Source organism: Pholis gunnellus (assembly GCF_910591455.1).
Source record: "Pholis gunnellus genome assembly, chromosome: 8".
Lineage (NCBI taxonomy): Eukaryota > Metazoa > Chordata > Actinopteri > Perciformes > Pholidae > Pholis > Pholis gunnellus.
This window is the reverse complement of record NC_136534.1, coordinates 5,813,897-5,833,485: the sequence shown is the minus strand read 5'-3', so window position 1 is coordinate 5,833,485 and position 19,589 is coordinate 5,813,897. Positions and strand designations below refer to the sequence as shown.

The following is a 19,589-nucleotide window of genomic DNA, read 5'->3' as shown; positions in this document are numbered from 1 at the left end:
CATAGAAAAACTGGCCTTTATTTAGTCTTTTTACATATGGCTTTAGCTTTTCTTTTATTACAAACTGGTTTTACAAAAGGTTCCGAAGACTTTTGAATCAACCAGAGGTGGAAAATGATAAAGAGGCTGATGACACTGCAACGGTACGTCCACGATCGGAGGCTCCCACGCGGCTCTGGCCACAAAGCAGTCACAGATAGGAAACACTGCAGCACAACATCGGACACGGGACAGACCAGATGGACAGAGTCCATTGAAATGTTGTAGTCACAGATAACAAATGCAGAGCACACACACGATTCCCTTTTCTGTCTCGTATATACGTCGAAAATGTTCACGCCACACTGAGACATGCGACACGAACATTTGATCGCTCGGCTGTTTTCGACCGAGAGCGCTCACTGTACCGCCACGGCTGACGAGCTGTACGAGCAAAAGAAAAGACTGCAAAAGCAAAAGGCCAACTCGACATCAGGGCCCAGTGACCTGAAGCGTGTCGACGGTTTTCATGGACTACACAGGAAGCTCCAGCCGTTAGCCACCACAACATCAAGACTTCTAAACAAGATCAGTATTTTCTACATCTAATTAGTACAATACAGCTCTTTCACTTATTTGATTTCAGTGGAATTAGAAGACAGAATCAAGAGTATCAAATGCATACTTAAAAATCATTAACACCGCGTTACGTTAGATTGCACCGCATCTAGCTTCAGTTTTCAACGATCCACCGGCTGACACTCGACGTGTATAAAAGTTGTTTCATTTCAAGGTTCAAGTCCATCATGAAGACCTTAGTTCAAAGTTCTTGTCACAAAAGGTGTTGCATAAACGGGAGATGAAGTCTTTTGCATACAGAGGTCTGCAGAGGGGACTCATGTCTCTCTCCTCGCCTTCTTCTTCTTTGCTGGTTTGGGCGCTTGGCTCTCCTCAGGTTTTTCTGTGGAAACACAAACAGCCAGAGTGAGAAGGTGTGAGTCACATGGCCTCTGGTTCAGCTTAGATAAGACACGATCGGCATCATTAACTCGGATTTTTCTGGTTTAGATATAATTTAGTAGGCATGAGGAGCAGTGAGGTAAATGTACACCATGTATACGACACAAGATGGTTGGTAAAATAACACTGGAACATAACTCACAAACAGTAAGTTATATAGAAACTGTTCTCAGTATGTTATCAAACTCAGCAGAGCAGACAATGTATACAAGAGATTAAAACAATGAGCATTTATGGGTATCATGGAAATATGTACTATTACTGGAAAAGGAGCAATCCATATATATAAAAAATAAGGAAATATAGAAAAGTAATTCGAGACTTGTTTAGGAATCTACAATTAAGAGATTACTGCTAAACCCAGCCAATCCAATAATGGAACTGATAAATGACACATCTGATCTCAGGTCTTTATCTGAGGACGCACAGTTTAGAGAACTCATGATACATGTGAATGACAACACACTACTGGAAACCTCTGGAGAATACAGATAAGATGTTCTTATGGTGGTAAGAGAAGATTTGGTGATAGACATCGTCGATAAACACTAAATATTTAGGACATGTAATCTGGCATAAAAACAGTCTCAGAATTCCAGGTTTTCAGGTGAAAAAAAGGAAGACGTAAAGATACATGTTTATACATTTAAAGTTGCATCAGTACGTAATATCCCAATTTCCTAATGTCTGTCGTTGCATTGCCCTTTTAAAAAGCTGAACTAATGACAAAAGCGAATAAAGAAACTAATAAAGAAAGCTGGTTGGGGCATTGAAAAATGACGGTCATTTATGGATGTGGACGAAATGACTGAGGCTTGAGAAATATTACTGTCTGACTGACGAGTCCAGCCTGAAATAGCGGGCCTCCATTTTTAACTGCGCTTACTTTGTTGTGTTGGAGCAGAAAGGTTGTTCTGCTTGGCAGTGGGCTCTCCATCAGTTGGCTTCTGTGGCACTTGTGTGACAGGGGGTTTCTGGGATATGTTGTCTTTCACTGGTTGCTCCACTCGCGCCTACAAGAAAAAGGGAATATTTTCCTTTTGGGTTTAGTCTTTAGTTCTCCACAGCAAGAGATGAAGGAACGAGGCCGTTAATCGTCAACGATTTTAAATATGACAGAAAATGTTCTGCAGAAAAATGCTGTGAAGATGATCTGATCTGGGGTCAGATTTCGGCACCACTGACCTCGACAGCAGCTGCTTTGAGAGGCTGGACGGCAGCAGCGTTGTCCTGAGCGGCTGGCTGCTTCTTCACCGCCTCCTTCTCTGGCTCCTCTCCCTTCACAGGACACAAGCAAAGTTTACACCAAACTGTGCAGCGAATTCAAAATAAACTTAACAAAATGCCAAAGACTGTAATATGAGTCAGCTGATCAATAGAAAAATATAACTATCTTTACATGTGAAACAAAAAGAAACAGCTACCAGAGAAGCCTTCCATGTAATAATCAGTGCTTAGGCATTTATTATTATGGGATTATACAGGTTGGATGCACCCTGTCGTATACATGTGGAAGTACACGGCCACAAAGCCTTGTACATTGAAAAAAAACATCTCTGCAGTCTGTTTGTGTGTTATTGTCTCTAGCAGTTACCTGGCCAGCTGTTTCTTCCTCCTCGGCAGCCTTCTTCTTCTTCTTCTTCTTCTTTTTAGTTTTAGCTGCTCCATCAGCAGCAGTCTCTCCCTTGTCCTTCTCCTCTTCATCATCGTCCTGACAAAAACACACAGATTAGGTTTACAGAAAACGGGACCAAATAAACCGCAAAACAGGCCGACAATGACATTCTGAACAAGAGCTGCAGAATCTCTGCTTCAAATGGGACGAAGAGAGACTTCAGCTCTGCAGAGCACTCTCTGTTAAGCCACTGTGTCGGGTTAAGGAACAGCAATACACACATGCCACATTTATGTTAATTATAAAATGAGAAGTTAGTTGCGCCTGCTCTAATGCTGTGACAAGGCTAACTGAAAAGGGTCTTTTAACAGACCGTAGACATCCAGTCTTAAGTGGTCGAACTGTAACATCAACTGTGTGGGTGAGCAGAAGAAAAACTCAGCAGCAGGGCCACAATATTTCCATTATTATTCTACATTACATTTTTAACATACGTATAAAATGATCAAAACACAACAATCAAAATGTTGAGTGCAATGACCAGTCTGCCTGAAACTACAGGGGTATCCTGCACCCACATCACCACTGCTGCTGAATCCTTTGCCTCAACTTAAAAGGGTCAGCTCCAGAGATTTGACACGTCTTGCGGAGCACTGCTGTACGTGAACATAGCGGTAGAAAGCCTTGTGTGGCTCCAGAGGGACCTGTGTAAAATGTGATGAATGCCTCGGTTAGGGCTGAAGACTACAACTTTAAAAATGAAAAAGATCCGGAAGTGTGGAGTTCATTTCACAGACCTCCATGGTTAATCAGCGCTATTATATTTGATATCTGTGGTAAGCTCTATTTTAATCTGAATCCTATTTATATGCGTCGATCTATATTGCCTAGTGTGAACCGTCTATCATGAATCTGATAAAGTTATGGGAGTGTAATGTCAGATTGACGAAGCGATCTAACTGCAGGATTTGAAAATCCGACTCTGGCGCCATCTGGTGGTAGTACCGAAAACAGCATTGACAAACAGGAACACATGCCACTATAAATACATTTAGGTTCATTATCATTATAACAATTACATTTGTTTTATTCAAATCCCTTATGATATCAATCACGCCAGTGTTTCTCATGCTAGGACACGACAAAATGTCTGCCGTGTGTGAGAACTCGGTTCTATTCAGTATGTTGTGCTGAGTCTCTACTATGAGCATCAGGGCCGAGAACCAGGACAGCTGCTCTGGGAACCGCAGCCAGAGGAGTCATTCATTACTAGGTTGTTATTTTTTATGTTTTTAAAACTTCCAGGAAAACTATCATAATGCTTAGTTTTACTTACAGCCGCTCCAATCAACACATCAACCTTGGCGGGCTCAGGAGAGGCTTGCTCCGGGGCAGGAGGGGGCTCAGGAGTGGGCTCTTCATAGTTGCCCCAGGCTTCAGAGGGGGCGTTCCAGTCAGAGCTCGGGTCCACTGAACCTCCACCTGAGAAACACAAATACCATCAGCGAATAGATACAAGTGTGAAGGAGTAGCGCGACTATAAAGCTACAGCAACGTTCGATAGAGAAGCTTGGTTACGCTTACTGGGTCCAGACCACTCGTCGTCCACTCTGGGCTGACTGAGCCAGGACAGGCTGCTCACAGGCTGAGGCTCTGCAGAGACACGAGACCAACAACTCAACCTGCCGTCCTCAAGGGAGACTTCGGACAACTGTGCCATCTAGAGGCGTGAGCCAGGTTAAACCACCGCTCGCCACATCTTCGGTTGTTATTGTATACTCACCAGCAGTACCAACACCCAGTCCAGCTAAAGACATCAGGTTTTGCTCCGTTGGGGCCATCCCCCTGTCAATCACGGTCCACGAGTCTGAAACACACATTCCGCAGATGCTATGATGTCAATATTTAACACAATTAACTTATCAAATCAGCGCATCAGTGAGTTGATGAAAAAGGCGCGTTATAATTTTAAACTCAGCTACAAGTGTGTAGCTTTTGACATGATGCCAATCAATGCTGATCAATCATTTATTAGTCACTATAGGAACTCAGTGTTGCTCTACAAACAGTAAAGTTTAGTTCTACTTGTTAAAATTCTCACCTGGAGAACATTATAATTACATTTAAAACAGCTGAGTTCATCTTAAAAAAAATAGAGCAAAATTAAAATGGACTGCGGTTAACACTGCCACGTTTCATCAAACTGTCATCTATTCAAGAATAAAACACAGGATCAGACACAAAGCAGTCCAAACGCTGTCTTTGAAAGGTAGATGAAGATCATGAGACATGATCAAAAGCTCCAGCCCGGCCACTAAAGGAGCCTTGAGGTGAGATCGTTTTCTCAACTGTTGGTTCCAAGACCAAGAATGAACTTTGAACCTCAGATAAGTTATATTTTACTGTTTTATAGATTAAGTTCTGACAGTTGTATTACAACAGTGACTAAGAAATAGACTTTTGAGTGGCTTGGTCTTATCTGCTAATACCTTATCCATCTATTAAAGTTGATGTTAGGATCACCTCGATATCAAGCTTATCAGCCGATAACTGCGTCATGGAATGCCATAAAACCTTTACATCAACACATGCAGGTTTCTGTGGTAAAACCTTTTTACCATCGATCTCGGCTCCCCACAGCGATGCTGGCTCTCTGCTGGTTGTCCAGGGGCCCGTCTTCGGAGCAGGAACCTTTACAGCCGTGTCAGTCACAGCAGCAGCCACCGCCACCGCCTCACTGCTGTTACCTAACACCAAGAGAGAAACTTCATCTTTCATACTAGATCAAGTTGGCAACACATCCAACATGAGAGTTCCCAGTGAAGCGTGTGAACATTTGGTCAATTCAAGATTTTTGCATAAATGAGATCAGTGTGTGTGTGTCTTTCTGAACCGATAACCAGTCGATGGGGGAAGCATTCTCTGCTGATAGTTACCTTGAGGTACAACAGCCTCAATCTTCTCCGACTTCACTTTTGCGGATTCTCCTGAGAGGAATAAAAAAGGTCAATATATGTCAAGTACACTATCCATGAGAGCCTATTACTGAAGGGAACACAAACACCTCAGGGAAAACTCACTCTGGGAGTCAATTAAATCCATGTATTTATAGTCCGTCATGTCAAGAGACCAACCAAACGCAACAACAGCTTATACAGAACAACATCTCTCTCCAGGTGCCATATTAGGCTGTTTGCCCAAGATGGCCTGGAGGGTTTGTGATTTGGGTGATAATATACAAGTAAAAAAAAAAACACACAACACTATAGCTAACTCATTCCTTGATCCAAAAGAAGTAAATCACAGCCTAAATGAAGCTATACAGTTACGTCTTTTGAAAGCCACCTTTTTTCTTCTTCTGGCTGCCAGACGCGGGGGCTGCGGAGGCCTTGGGCTCTGGGGGAGCGCTCGCACGCGCGTCCCCTCCTCCAGGACTGGCTGAGCCATCGCTGGAACTCTTATCCTTCTTGCGTTGCTCACGCTTCTCCTTGTTGCTGACCTTGGTCTCCCATGTGCCTGAACAGTACCATTAAGTGCAGCGTGGAATTAGTTGCAAAATACTGAGGGTGTCATTATGGGATTAGTGAGGAAATATGGTATGGATTAGGCAGGACAAAGGAAGACTGTTCAAATACACACTCAATATTTTTTTGCTGAGGAAAAAAAAAGGGACTAACCCAGGTCCCACTTGAGTATGAATGTAGAAGATTATTGCTCTGTTCTGCAGTTCTTTAACACTAGTTGATGTTATTTTGCAGCTGACCATGAGTGTCGGTAGTTCCGTCTCTCTTCTGAGCTCCGGTGGTGGTTTATCTTTAACAATTAAAATGTGCTTCTAGTTATGGCTCACTAGTACAAGCACAAATAACATTCCTGGTTTGAATGTTAATGATAAAGAGAATATATAAGTGCAAAGTACCGTTTGGTATGAAGTGAAATTAAATGAGAGGCATCATTATACCTATAATGAGTCAGAGTTTCCGTTCAATATTCTGCAGTCAGGCTTGTTTCTATACATCACAACTTTTGCGTGGGAAGTGGCGTACGCAACGGTTATAAATGAGACCCCCGGTCACTGACAATAGTGGCTCACTAAGAAACAAAAGACAGGCCTCCTCAAAAAGGGGATACAGTACACAGACATCACTTTGACCAAAAAACCTTATTTATGATGAGATATATAATATTTCACCTTCTTCTGGTTCTTTGCCAGCTGCAGTCTTTGTCTCCTTAACAGCCTGTTTGGCCTTCTTCTTGGACTTCTTTAACTAGAAGGGAAATAATGGGCATAAAGTAGAAAAGAAAGTAATAAAAAAAACATCTGGGTTTAAAGAAACAGTGGAGATACTTCACAGCACACATGATTTCACCTCCAGGAACAGCAACAAGGCAAGCGGCCCCATGTGGACTGAACCATAGGCAGTCAATCACATCAGCATGCTCAAGACACATCTATTTATAAGTGAAACTACATCTACTGTCCAAGACTCTCTAAATATGTTACATGTCCTTTTTGTGAACACTATTTCCATCTCTTAGTGTATGCACAATTACATCTTCTGAATCCAGCACCTTTAGTGCCACAGTTTGTGGTATCCAGAGGGTGGCATTAGATGATAAGGCTGCACCATGTGCACCATGTGCCGTTCAAAAGGCAGGAGCCACCTTCCAGGATTGTGCTGCATCTGCAAGCTAAAAACTGTAACCCAACACTGGCAGCTGGTCTGGTTACATCACTGCAGGGTGACAGTGAGAGAAGGTGGCGTTTTCTCAAGCGAAAAATGATGATGTGCAGCGAAGTGCAAATATTAATACAAACACAACCTGGGCAAATCCATCCCACTGGACAAATCAAGAGGTTATGGTCACGTCACCATGTTGTGGTGTGAGTCGTCATAAGTCTTTTACCTCTGTAACCTTTTCAGCCTTGACTTCTGGTGTTGCCGGCTGGTGATGTGGCACTATCTCCTCCGACGCTATGGCGTCTTCCTGTGGATCAGCAACAGCTCTCCCATTGGGCTGGGCTTTCTGGAATGAACATGTAAAGAACAAATGTAGAGGGCCATGACAATTTGCAGTTATATTCCTTTCAAACGATCGTTGAAGGCTAGCATAGCCAGGTTAGACAATAGCCTGAAGCTAGCTAGGGTTTGGCCATGACATGAGATTCAACTGTCACTGTAGCGTTAGCTTGACAGCTAGCCATGCTAACGATACGGCTAGTAAGCTAGGAAAGGGTGTAGGTTGGTTTCATTTATGCTACGTGCCTTTTCCGTCGTCTTCTTCTTCTTTTTCTTCGGTTCTTCGGATTTGACAGGTTTACCGACACCCCGCTTTACTTCAATGCCGTCGTCCACGGCGCTTTCAGCGGGTCGTTTCTTGAAGAGAGCCCGGCAGGTTGAGGCCCACAGAGCGACCATCAGCACCAGCCCGGTGAATGCCGCTAAGAGGATCACCCATGGTGGAATAAGCTCAGGCTTCAGTCCCAAATCCACGCCGAGCTCGGAGCGCAGCAGCCCCAAACCTTTGGACAACAGTTCATTCAGACGAGTTGTAAGCAGCTTGAACTGCTGAGAGGCCTCGTCCTGCCACTGCTCCATTTGTATTGTTTTTCAAACAACAGACCGATTAGTCACGCTTTGATTGCCGCTATTAGCCGCGCTAGCCTGCAGTGCTAGCTAAAAATAACGGAACGACTTCGACATGATGGTTGACAATCAATTTATCCCCTCATCCTCAAGCAACATCGGCCTAACTAAGGAGCCAGCTAGCTTGCTATATCTAATTAAGGCTGTGGTACAGAACTAAGTTAGCTTACTAGCAAGCTAGCTGATATCATCGTAAGATAATACGCCTCCGTTAGCTGACCACCACAATGTGACCGCGAGCGAGCCAGATTCACCTCATATGGCTCCGTTTTGACTGGAGGAGAAGTGTTGCCTTCACTGTCGCTTGTAATGTGCAGTTCCCAGGTTGTAAAGCCACGTATCATAGCAGATTGTCCAAAAAGCTGACCTGCAATGTTCGTAGCTGTCATTATTCTGAAGACAAAATATATATGTTGACAGAATTAAGATCATGCCGAATTACAGGTATAGTTATGTGGAATAACATTTCTGTATCGTATGTGCTTTTGGTTATTGACAAGGTGCCATAGCCCAATGAGTAACACAGCCCAATGTTTCGGGTGCTGCGGCTATATTTGTATTTGACCAACCTATTTAACTGAGCACACAAAATTCCATTTTTACTAAATCTTATGAAGGCATCACAAACGGCCATGACAGCACCAGGATATTGACGTGGCTATGATTTCTACCACGCCAATTGGCCTAAATCCTCAATTCGTCAACATTTCCATTCCCACTACCAAAACCAGATTGTTTTTAGCGTCTTGTCACTCTGTAGCTGCTAATTTCCAGCCATACGACGATTACATTTCTAAAACCTTACTTTGTATTATTTCTTTTACATTTTGTTTAATTTAAAATATAAAAAAAAAGAAGAAAAAACTCACTCGCTCAACAAATCTCGTGCTTAACTGCGCACAAACGCGAACATTGAAATGCTACTACAGTAACCAGTACCCAATAGCCTATGTGGGGCTGGGGTTGAGTAGAGATTAAACAGCCCTCTCCGGTGTGTAGTAAGTCACAGGTAAGCAGCCTCCTCTCACGCCAATGTAGCAAGAAATCCCTACTACTCTTAGCTTAAAAGCACTGGGAAATAAAAAGCAGGCCAGACAACTTATTTGCATCCAAGTTTATTTTGAAATTCCCTACTCCCCCTGTACAAGAAAAAAAAAAAAGGACTTTCCACAAAGGCAGCAGTGAACTGTCAGTGATAGTACTTTTCTAGGGAAGGAAAAAACTTATAATCACAGTGTGTCTTCTTTTAAATACTTCTACTGCTGTCATCTTTGGCTGGGTTTCGGCAGACAGCTTTCTGTCAAACCACATTCCTGGGAAGCAAAAGTTTAAGCCAATAGAGCAGGGCTGTGGGCTTTATGTTTTACAGTGCCAATGCAGGAATGTTCTGGACTGTATACCTCTTCTTCATTAACACAAAAGAAAAAAAAACAATAAAAGTTGAAATAAAAATAAGCCGTTTGTGTTCACAACACAAACAAATATTACCGCCTGGGGAGATAGTGACAGTATGTCGAATATCATAAAATTGTATAGACAAAAAATAAATCTACAAAAATGGAGCTAGGTAAATATTACACAACAGTAAACATGTTTTTTTTTTTCTTTTTTTAAACTCTTTTATGTTGAACCTCTACACAAAACCAAAGTTCTTGGTCTTAATGGCTAGCAGGAGTTTCTGTTTGAGTATCTGTTTTGAAGAATATAGTGGCACGTAGAGACGTGAGATGCAGGTGTTGGCTGTGGGGAGGTGCTGGTCATCTGGAGGCCGGATGGTGATGGAGGGCATCGGCTGGAAGCCCTCCTCGCTGGCTGGCAGGGAAGGGCTGGAGGTCCAGAAGTACACCTGAGTACAAGGAACATCGGAAGTCACATTCGCTATTTCCATCAATTGTATTTTATGACAACTTTTGTAATGTTTGTGTACTGGATTAAGTCGGAAGAAAATGGGCAACGAGATAAAGAGAAATTATATTATTGAACACATTCTTGCTCTTTGGTGTTCACTGTCATGCATATCACTTAATGTTTGACAATGCAATTACAGGCTAAAGGCTCGTCTCCACTGGATGTTACTGTGACACTTGTGTTGTCCTTGAATGGATTACGGATATGGATTATGGGAATGGATATTTACATATGAGCACACGCTTTTTAACCTTTTTCTGTCTAAAAGAGATGTAAATCACATTAATAATGAAATGAATGACATTCTAGCCATTATGAAAGGCCAGCTCTGTAGAATGAAGGGCTGGCAGCAGCAACGCTGTCTGTGTGAGGCATCCATCACACGCTGCTCCCTCAGGCCGTGTGGCCCGGGTGCGAGCCTCATGTAATGTACAAACAACAATTATTACCAATGTTAAGCACTGAACTGCTGAGAGCCACAGGGAGTCCCTCTGTTTTGTAGGATAATGATCATGATGAGAACAGACTTACCAGATCTTGCCTCTCAGTCATGCTCATCTTTTCCACTATGGACCAAAACCAGCGTTTAAACTGCAGTAGTTTGTCTGCATTTTCCCCTGTTGGATGAAGTGCAAGTCTTACTTTGTTGCAGGGAAAATGTACAACCGTAAAACTTTCATGTCTGAATGAATGCAGGAAACGATGGTAAGACAGGAAAATAAATAGAAGCAGATACAAAGAAGAGATTTAGACATAGCAGCTTACCAGATTCATCATTGAAGGAGGTGAAGCTAATGAGCATCTGGACGTTGACTTCTCCACAGCCGTTCACCAGCAGCCTGAAGTCCTCAGCCGTCAGGTCCTCCAGGGCGTTTTTAGGAAGCACATCCAGCAAACCCTTCCTCATTGCCTTCAGACACAGACACACATCATCACTGGGGTGAATACTCATTTTGGAGACTGACAAAACATTTGTCCGTGTTCCAATAAACTGACAAACTTTGAGAAAAGGTTTGGTAGAACTACGCTAAAAAATATTTCTTCCTCGTAATGAACTTTGAATTCTCAGAAGTTCAACGCGTGTTACTCACATGGAGAGGCTGCTCAGCCACCACCAGCATTCTGTGCTCAGCATACTTCCTCACATACTCGTACACGTTGAGAGGAGTTACTGGCATGTTGACCCCACCAGACAGAAGCTCCACCTGAACCGGGGAGAATAAGGACAGCTGGACCTTAAGATGTGTATAGATTTTGGGGCATTATGGGTCTGAAAGAAACGTTGCAGAAAGAAAGCCAAAGAAACTGACTGTTCTGACGAAAATTAGCACAGCATCTAAAAATGAATTATTGTAATTCATGTTGCGAATTTCCAGAAAAACACCTTGTTGCCTGTACCAGGTAGTGTTGCACTAGATCAATTTAAAATTCTACTTCTTAAAAGCATTGCCTTCAGTTTCTCGCCACTTCCTCCAGCAACATGCTCAGGTCATTGCACCCTCTTATCTTGGTTTAGTGCAGTGCTATTTAAACTCTACACAGCATGCCATTGATAGCATTTTAGTGTTACACTCTATGCGACACAATGACAGTGTGGTCCTTTACCTGTCCAGCCCCTTCCTCTTTGCAGAGGTCAATGGCGAAGGCAAGGTCCATGGCAGCAAATACTGCATCTGCTTCACCAGCCTGAGAATGGCGGATCAGCTGCCGCAGGCTCTCATACATGACCGGGTCAAAGAATGCAAAGTCATGCCAGTTCACCTGCAGTAACAAAGACAAGTACATTTAGCAACTGCTATTCTGAAAAGCACCAACCTGATGTGGCAGCTTCTAACAGTGGGTGCCATAAAGATATCTCTTACCTTTCTCCCAAGCAGCACTTTGATGACATGTCTGTTCAACGTGATTGGACAGAGTTCATTTTGAAGCAGACACAACCCCAGTATTCTGTAGAGAAAACACAACATTTAACCTATTGCGTCTTACATTGTTAAAGATGTGACTCCCTGACGTTCTTGTCTGACCAAACTATACCGATTACAAGTCCCTTCATGTTTGACCCATAAAGTGGATTCATTACCTGCCAATGTTACGGAAGCAGTTCAACCGGGCTTCTGTGTTCTTGCCGGGCCGAGGGGAGTAGAAGCCTCTTTTGCCCGGCTGGTAGAAGAGAGGAGCGTTGTCGTCCCCATCGTCTGGGTCGTCCAGCTCCATGTCGACCACGCTGCGGGTCGAACCATGGCGCTTGCGGTTTTCCTGCTGCTACAAGCACACAAAACAGAGGAGGCTGTTTAGAAGCATGTATGTCATTGTCGATAGGAGAGAAACATTGGTTGGTATGCTAAACCACACCAACAGAAATTAAAGGGTTAAACTCTACGTGTAACGGGAGAATAGAGTGGAAACAGAGATGTTGAGTTTACTTGTGCTTTCTCTGGAGCCTCCAAAAGACCCAGGTCCAATATGCTGTCTGCACCATTTTCCCTGGAGGAGACAAAAGATCAAAAGGTTATAGTTACTTTAAAAAAACTCGCAGAGCACTTTAGAGTCACGGGTCAAGAGAACAGAGCAATGTGTGTCACTACAGTGAACAGATGGTTTTACCTTCCATGTGCAATGAGAAGCTCCATGGCCTCCTCCACCCGGGCTCGGAGAGAATCCTCACTAGCCAGCAACAGCAGCAGCTGGGCGGGCGACAGCTCCAGCAGCATGCCTGTGATTTTACTGGCAAACGCCTGAGGAGGAAAACACACAGCTGGTGTCAGCGTGGTGAAGGAGTTTCAATTGTTCCAGTTAGACACACATACGTATACATTCAGTTGTGCAGTAGAGTAGTCAAAGTATGTAGATGTATGTAGTAGAAAATTGATGCGTCTCGATTATAATTGAATGTGCAATGCCAAACGAATGCAAATCTGGAAGAAGTCCAGAAATGTCGACCCGTTTCTCAGTTGATAAAAATGAGTTTTTTGTAAAACATAGCTTTGACGGATGCAGATGATTTATTACCGGTTGCATGGCGTGAACACGTGGGTAGAGCCTTTCACCCAGGGCTTGTCTGTGTGCAGGCAGGGGGTCGGGCTCATCGCTGGGGTTTCCTTCTGACGAGGGCCTGAAAGGCCGGGTATCTATGGACAGCTGCCTCCTTGAGTCTCTGTAGAGCATAAACACACAGGTTTGTCTCAGTCTCGCACAGCAACAAAACTTTTTTTTGTTTATTGTAAACAAACGGGGGGGAAATATATGTAATAAGTGTGAGTTTACCGGTCTCTGTCTCTACGAGATCCCGCTCGAAGCCCTCCGCTTCTCCGCTCTCTTTCCCGGTCTCTGTTTCTCAAGCGCTGCATTAGATCTACATTCAAACATTCAATACAACAAGTTCACAGTAATGTGGAAAAAAAAGGTCTAAAAAATGATCTTTTTAATCATGTGATGACTGCTTTAAGCATCATAAAAGTACCATTGAATGCAACAATGAATGAGTTCCATAATACAGTATAGTTTCTATGTATTGTCATACTTGAATTGTAATCGTGATGACACGTACTGCTGGCCTGCATGCCCTTGCTGACACTCTGAACGCAGTCCAGATTGGGCAGCTTATCGTTGGAGAGGAGGGCCAGGGCGATGGCCGTGTAGAAGCTGCGGGCCACGCCGCTGCCCTCGCCCGGCTCATCTTTGAAGGTGACCTTCACCCGGTGCACAGCCATGGGTGTGGTTGTGCAGCGCCTGCCGAAGTGCGTGTTAAGCTGACGCATGGTCTGCTGTATCAGCTGGTCTCGATCCCGGTCCACCTCCAGGGCCAGGTCCCGAGACTGCAGGTTCCTCAGCTTCTCCATCTCCCGACGGAACTTGGATTCCTTTACTTCAAAGCCGCCTAGCTCTGTGAGGATCTGGGATAAACAAATAATGACAACATCATTATGAGCCTGCACTCCAGCATCAGGGACACCATCACACCAAAAATAGAAATTAGGCAATTTTTTAAATATGGAAATATATGCAAATAGTGTCCGGTACAAAACCCCATCTTATTAGTACCGGTACTTGAATGACTGTTATAATAAAAGCTGTAGGCTATGTCCTGTGAGTTCCGCCCATGTGTGACAGCGGGGCAGTGTGTGTGTGTGTGTGTGTGTGTGTGTGTGTGTGTGTGTGTGTGTGTGTGTGTGTGTGTGTGTGTGTGTGTGTGTGTGTGTGTGTGTGTGTGTGTGTGTGTGTGTGTGTGTGTGTGTGTGTGTGTGTGTGTGGCGCACTGCTGGAGAAGTCATAACCAAAGACTGGGTATCGACCCACCGGCCAGTCCCGGAAGATTTGATTTTAGTCACCAGATAAATTTGCTGAATTTCTTCCAGAATCTTTTATTTATCATTCATATCTGCAGTACATCTTTGAGCCACACGGGGAGCCTGACTGTATTGTTCTGATAATTGTAACCTACTTCTGACCTACTTACATTTTAGGTAAGGCATTTGCTGCATTTTACGTAATACGTATTGAAGTATCTATTTTTGAGTTAAAACTTAAAACATTTATACAAGTATAAAAGATGAGGTAATGTCAAGATAATTGCTATATTTACTTGTAAATAAATAAATATATTAAAAAAAAAAGGTACCGATCCAGGCTCGGCTCCGACATCCTCCATGAAGACACGACCAAACAGCTCCAGTGACAGACGCCAGCGGCCGAGTAGCATGTCATGTGAGATCATCATCCCCATGAAACTACAGTGAGGTCTGGACAGACGGAAAAGATTTGTATTTTAATACCAAAATGATCGTATATTTAACTATTTCAGATTTTCCTCAGGGCCTGGTTCGCTGTAGTCTTCTCTGCCCGGTGTTAGAACGTGTATCAAATGTGGCAATTTACTGATGCCAGTTCCACATGTTATTTATATATACTGTACATATAAAATCACAGGCTAAGCCCAGCTAACAGGCTTATTTCTGAGGGAAATATTAAGCTGCCACTAAACCAACATCACAAAGCACAGATTAGTGTTTGGTACCTGAATGAATGGAGAGGAGGTCCATCACTTTCAGTGAGGCCAATCTCAGCAAGGAGGCTGCTCTTCAGCTGGGCGGCGAGGTCATGGGGAGAAGGGCCTGGCTTTGAAGCCTCCATCTCCTGTTCTGCTAGTGACTGGTTCTCAGTGCTCCGCTGGCCAGTTTCCATACTCATAACATTCTTCAGGTTGGCCGAGTAAGACATCTTGGTGGGCAGGATCTGTTTCAGTGGGGTTCAGGGTAGTTCTTTAGTAACGTCAACATACGTCATCGACGTCGACAGTGTGATGATAAAAGAATGGAAATATGAAAATGGGACACAGACCACAGGCTGTGCTCCAATATCCACACTTTAATTTCAGTGTAGGCAAAAAAGAACTACCCAAAATATCCATTATTTCCAATGCTCTTAAATGCCACTGGAAATAATGAGAAAATAATAAATCCTGGATAGTTTTTACAGATTTCTATTCAAAAGTCTAGTTACTTGTTATCGTTACTGTTATGCGTGGATATTAGAACACAGATGCCAGCGTGTTTGTCCAGTGAAGAGGGGTGGTATACCTGAGAGGGGGAGGGTAGAGAGGAGCCCATGTTTACCTCCAGGCAGTTCCTGTCCATGCTTGCCTCAGCCAGGCCTTTGGTTGCCATGTACGAGGAAGAGTACAAGCTCTGAGAAGGACGACCGAACAGATCCTCCTTCCTGGCATTAGGCTGTTAGAGAGGAAGCTAAATTAACTTGAAGCCAAAGATTGCATTGGGCCACTACACAGATATTGCGTTGCGTCAATCTAGCTCATGAATTTGTCTATCAGTCCGAATCCACCGCCTCGGCCCAACAAGCACTGAACTTGGCAGCAGAACAGAGAACATATTTCTGCATCTTGCAGCCATCGTCTGCTCCGTACTTTTCATTCTTTTGGTTTGTAGCAGAATTTCATCAAGAAAAGAGACTCTTCTTTTTGTCAACATTGTTGAAGAAGCTATACTTTTGTTAAACTATTGGAGTTGTAACTGGACTAAACTGGCCGGGGTTCTGTGTTAACGTTCAGTGTGAGCAGCCACGTCATTTAATCTGTACATTATATGCATAAAAGTCACACAGTATGTTATGGCTGAGCAGAAGGGCTGATTAAGACGTGTAGCAAGATTAATAAAAACGCAAAGTCGGCCCATTATCTACCCAGGCATCTTCTCGACGTGTCATTTAAGCACCGACAAGTCGAGAAGATGCCCGATTGGGCCATGTGACCTGCTTACTCATATATATTTTTCACGGATATCTTTTTCTCTTAACAGGGCGATTGACACATGCACGCCGGCCATCACGGTCACTGGATGGCCTGATGTCGCATGCCGTTAAAAGTAAGGATGTCTGTGGACCGTGCATCTTTAACCCTTCCATCTTCACACGGACAGACTGAGCAGCAACACTGACCTGCAGGAGGTGGGGCTGGTCTGCCAGTGGGATGGCCTCAGCCAGGGGAACATCGAAGGGGTTGGGTGGGATGCAGCCCAGGAAGGTCATGGAGTCAGAGCGACGGAAGAAGGGGTGGTTCTGACCCGTTTCAGCCGGGACGGGGTCCTCATCCTTGTCCTGCAGAGTTGAACCTGAGGTGAAGCACAAACAAATCTGTCAGCACACATATCAAAATGACAGTTCCAAGTAGTTCTTTGACATTTATGACTCATTGACTGTTATTAGATGTTAGTTATCTGGCTTACTCTGATTAGTGTCCTCGTCGTTCTCGTGTTCAGAATCCTCATTGTCCAAACCCAGTTCCAAAATCTCTCGATTCCTTAAAATAAAAGTGGATTACAAACACTGTTGTAGTCAAAGAAGGGTTCATTTAATGAGCCATGGTTAATCAGTTGTCCTAACCTAATGACCACCGTTCTTGCCGTTCGCCTTGTCAAGCAAGACAATAGACATAATTGTGTGATAGCAGGATTTTGTTTCGGTGGCTATCATATGCAATTTTATGCAGAAACATAACAAATAAGTTTTTTTTCTCTTTTTGTGTTGTAACCAAACACAGCTGCTAAAGTAAACTCGGTTTTTGAAAACAAAGACGGCATTTTAACTGATTTTCTTCATTTACCTCTTTCTGTCCATCTGTGGGGTGTCCAACGTGGTCTGCTGGTTCATGGCCTTGATCCAGTAGATAAGAGCCTGGAAAACGTAGGCCACGTGTTTCAGTGAGCACACGTCCAGCACAGGAAGCACATCAGAGTGCTCATCGTTGTGGGAACGCATTAGTGATAAGGCGTAGTTCAGGAAGTCGCCCCGCGCCGACATCATGCCCTGGCGAGCCGTCAGCAGCGTAGCTGCTCTCCTGAAGGAACAAAACCAGTGAGAACACTACAAATCTGGACTTCATTCAATACAAAGTGTGGACCAAAGAGCTCTTCTTGTCAGAATGTGTGTGTAAAGATTTTGTCCCATTTATTATTCTGATCAGTTGATAACTGTTTGGTGATTAGGAAGAATTTCCAGAAAACTTTATTTATTTTTTACCTGCGTCCCTCAAGGGTGCGGAGGCTGGCCTCCTCCCGGGCCGTCATACGTTCCCTGCGAGCCGAGTGCTGAGATGCGTGGAGCGGGTGACTGGGGTGACCCGGGTCTCCGGCGGACGACAGAGCCGAGCCGTATCTCAACTGAGCCTCGGTGGAGTCCATGATCGACACCATCCAGTTCCAGGTGGGAATCAGCTTTTCTTCCACATAGTTCTGTCCCAACAAATGATCAACATTTCACTCTTATTCAACTCACGAGACATAAGATTTATCTAAAACATGATAATGTTCAGACAGTCATTGTTGTCCTCTGCCAAATATCTTGGATACAAATGCAGTTTGATTACATATTTAACAGGGATCCCCCTGAAACTATTATTGGATTCTGAAAGTGAATGTTTCAATGCTGTTCTGTTGCAATTAAATATTACAATACTTAATGATTAGCTTTTGTTGTTGTTGTTGTAATCAGTCTTCTCAGAACAGTTGAATAGTGTTTATTTAAGTGCCCACCCAGGAAAATACGAGTTAACATTGAACCAGAACCATTTGAAAGATTTGATTCCAGTGGTGGCCGTTTAGGATCGTTTCCGACTTGTGTGTTCCAAACATTTCCAATAACTACAGAAAGTTCAAGTCCAAACTTCCAAATGTTTTGAAAAAAAAGATAGATATAATCATTTCCAAAATACACATTATTTTATCAAACCTTGAAAAACAACATTTTTACTGTGGTCAAAGAACTGCCCTCCAGCTTGCCGCACACACCGAGTTATATTCATTCAATTTGATTTTATAAAAACGTTCCAACTCATTTAATACAAATTGAGGATTTTCTGTTTTCGCTGATGACATCAAAACCTTTGCCGATAGACATAAGAAAGCTATATTCAAAAACCTCAGAAGCGATACAGCCCTGCATATACGATGACACACAGATATCATTAACCTCTCAAGATGCAGAATTTGGGGGGTTTTACACAACAATCTTACACTCAATTAAATTGTACCACTGTAGCACGTACTTATTCTAAACTTATGAAATCAGCATCTTGGTGCCTTGACAGAGTAGTGCGAGTACTTTGTTCACCACACGACGGCCGTGCATCTCACCTGCAGGTTGACAGCATCCTGGTAGGTGAGCTTTACAGCAGCAGGGTACTGTGAGTAGACTTGTTGGTTGTACTTGGGAATCAGACTCATGAGGTCTGAGATCTGCCTTATGACGATGCTGTAGGCCCGGGCCAGGCTGCTGGCAGATGTCAGATAGCTGCTGGAGTTGCTGGCCTCCAGGGCCGCCGCCGCGGCAGCCGCACTGGAGCTGATCGCACTGGAGCGACGCAGGTTGGTCGGGTCGATGTATATCAGGCCTGTGGAGCTCGCTGTGAAAAAGACAAAGATCATTACAGGTACGATCAATATGCACTGTTATCATCCGGAACTGCAAACAGACATTTCAAAAAAGAAAAGAATCCCACAGCTCCACTCACCAGCAGGTGTTGAGGAGCTGGAGGGAGCGCTCCCAGTGGCCCTCTGGCTGGGGGTGTTTCTAACCGCCCACTGCATGGAGCGAGGAGCCTGGGCTGCACTGTTGGCATGGGAGGCGGTAGTTGTCCTTTCCAGCGGCTCATCCAACAGGAACGTCTCCTGGTCGACGTCGTCGCTCTGACTGCTGCTGCTGTCCGAGTCGCTGGAGTCATTGGACTGGGAGTCATCCTCTGAAAAGAAGGCTGGGACACTGCTGGCACCTTCAGGGGGGAGGAGGAGGAGATGGGATGAAGAAAAAAGATAAAGGAGACCAGTTTAATGGCTTTTGTGTTCATCTCCCCTCCCTGTCTTTTGTCTGTCACATCAGATTTATCCAGGCAGGAGTGCGGGTTAGTGAATCAC

At 43.9% G+C, this 19,589-nt stretch overlaps 2 protein-coding genes across 12 annotated transcripts in view; both read right to left on the bottom strand.

Annotated features, from left to right (window-relative positions):
- On the bottom strand, positions 1-8,485 carry LOC306699348 (protein LYRIC-like). Of its 3 annotated transcripts, none has more exons than XM_079163942.1 (13): positions 7,878-8,485; positions 7,523-7,638; positions 6,807-6,882; positions 5,960-6,130; positions 5,551-5,601; positions 5,233-5,361; positions 4,398-4,481; positions 4,199-4,267; positions 3,951-4,096; positions 2,594-2,710; positions 2,185-2,277; positions 1,886-2,012; positions 1-940 (listed from the first exon to the last, which is right to left on the bottom strand). In XM_079163942.1, the coding sequence occupies exons 1-13, from the start codon at positions 8,212-8,214 to the stop codon at positions 876-878; spliced, it is 1,581 nt and encodes a 526-aa protein (XP_079020068.1). In that variant the 5' UTR covers positions 8,215-8,485; the 3' UTR covers positions 1-875. The 3 variants fall into 3 exon arrangements, with proteins under 3 accessions (XP_079020068.1, XP_079020069.1, XP_079020070.1); XM_079163943.1 differs by having other exon boundaries at positions 5,551-5,598; XM_079163944.1 differs by lacking the exon at positions 5,960-6,130.
- Positions 8,486-9,367: 882 nt separating this feature from the next.
- ubr5 (ubiquitin protein ligase E3 component n-recognin 5) overlaps positions 9,368-19,589 on the bottom strand; it is a 31,024-nt gene continuing 20,802 nt past the window's right edge. For 4 of the 9 annotated variants that reach the window (XM_079164387.1, XM_079164393.1, XM_079164389.1 and 1 more), the window contains 21 exons: positions 19,190-19,447; positions 18,813-19,081; positions 17,701-17,912; positions 17,285-17,518; positions 16,908-16,981; positions 16,621-16,793; positions 15,747-15,896; positions 15,185-15,402; positions 14,789-14,909; positions 13,691-14,063; positions 13,435-13,522; positions 13,180-13,324; positions 12,775-12,905; positions 12,594-12,654; positions 12,251-12,432; positions 12,033-12,117; positions 11,776-11,931; positions 11,262-11,375; positions 10,936-11,080; positions 10,702-10,787; positions 9,368-10,108 (listed from right to left, as the gene is read on the bottom strand). In XM_079164387.1, coding sequence (XP_079020513.1) covers positions 9,896-10,108; positions 10,702-10,787; positions 10,936-11,080; positions 11,262-11,375; positions 11,776-11,931; positions 12,033-12,117; positions 12,251-12,432; positions 12,594-12,654; positions 12,775-12,905; positions 13,180-13,324; positions 13,435-13,522; positions 13,691-14,063; positions 14,789-14,909; positions 15,185-15,402; positions 15,747-15,896; positions 16,621-16,793; positions 16,908-16,981; positions 17,285-17,518; positions 17,701-17,912; positions 18,813-19,081; positions 19,190-19,447 — 3,488 coding nt within the window. In that variant the 3' untranslated portion in view covers positions 9,368-9,895. The remainder of the gene's footprint in view (positions 10,109-10,701; positions 10,788-10,935; positions 11,081-11,261; positions 11,376-11,775; positions 11,932-12,032; positions 12,118-12,250; positions 12,433-12,593; positions 12,655-12,774; positions 12,906-13,179; positions 13,325-13,434; positions 13,523-13,690; positions 14,064-14,788; positions 14,910-15,184; positions 15,403-15,746; positions 15,897-16,620; positions 16,794-16,907; positions 16,982-17,284; positions 17,519-17,700; positions 17,913-18,812; positions 19,082-19,189; positions 19,448-19,589) is intronic. The other 5 variants (XM_079164391.1, XM_079164395.1, XM_079164392.1 and 2 more) reach the window with 3 other exon arrangements.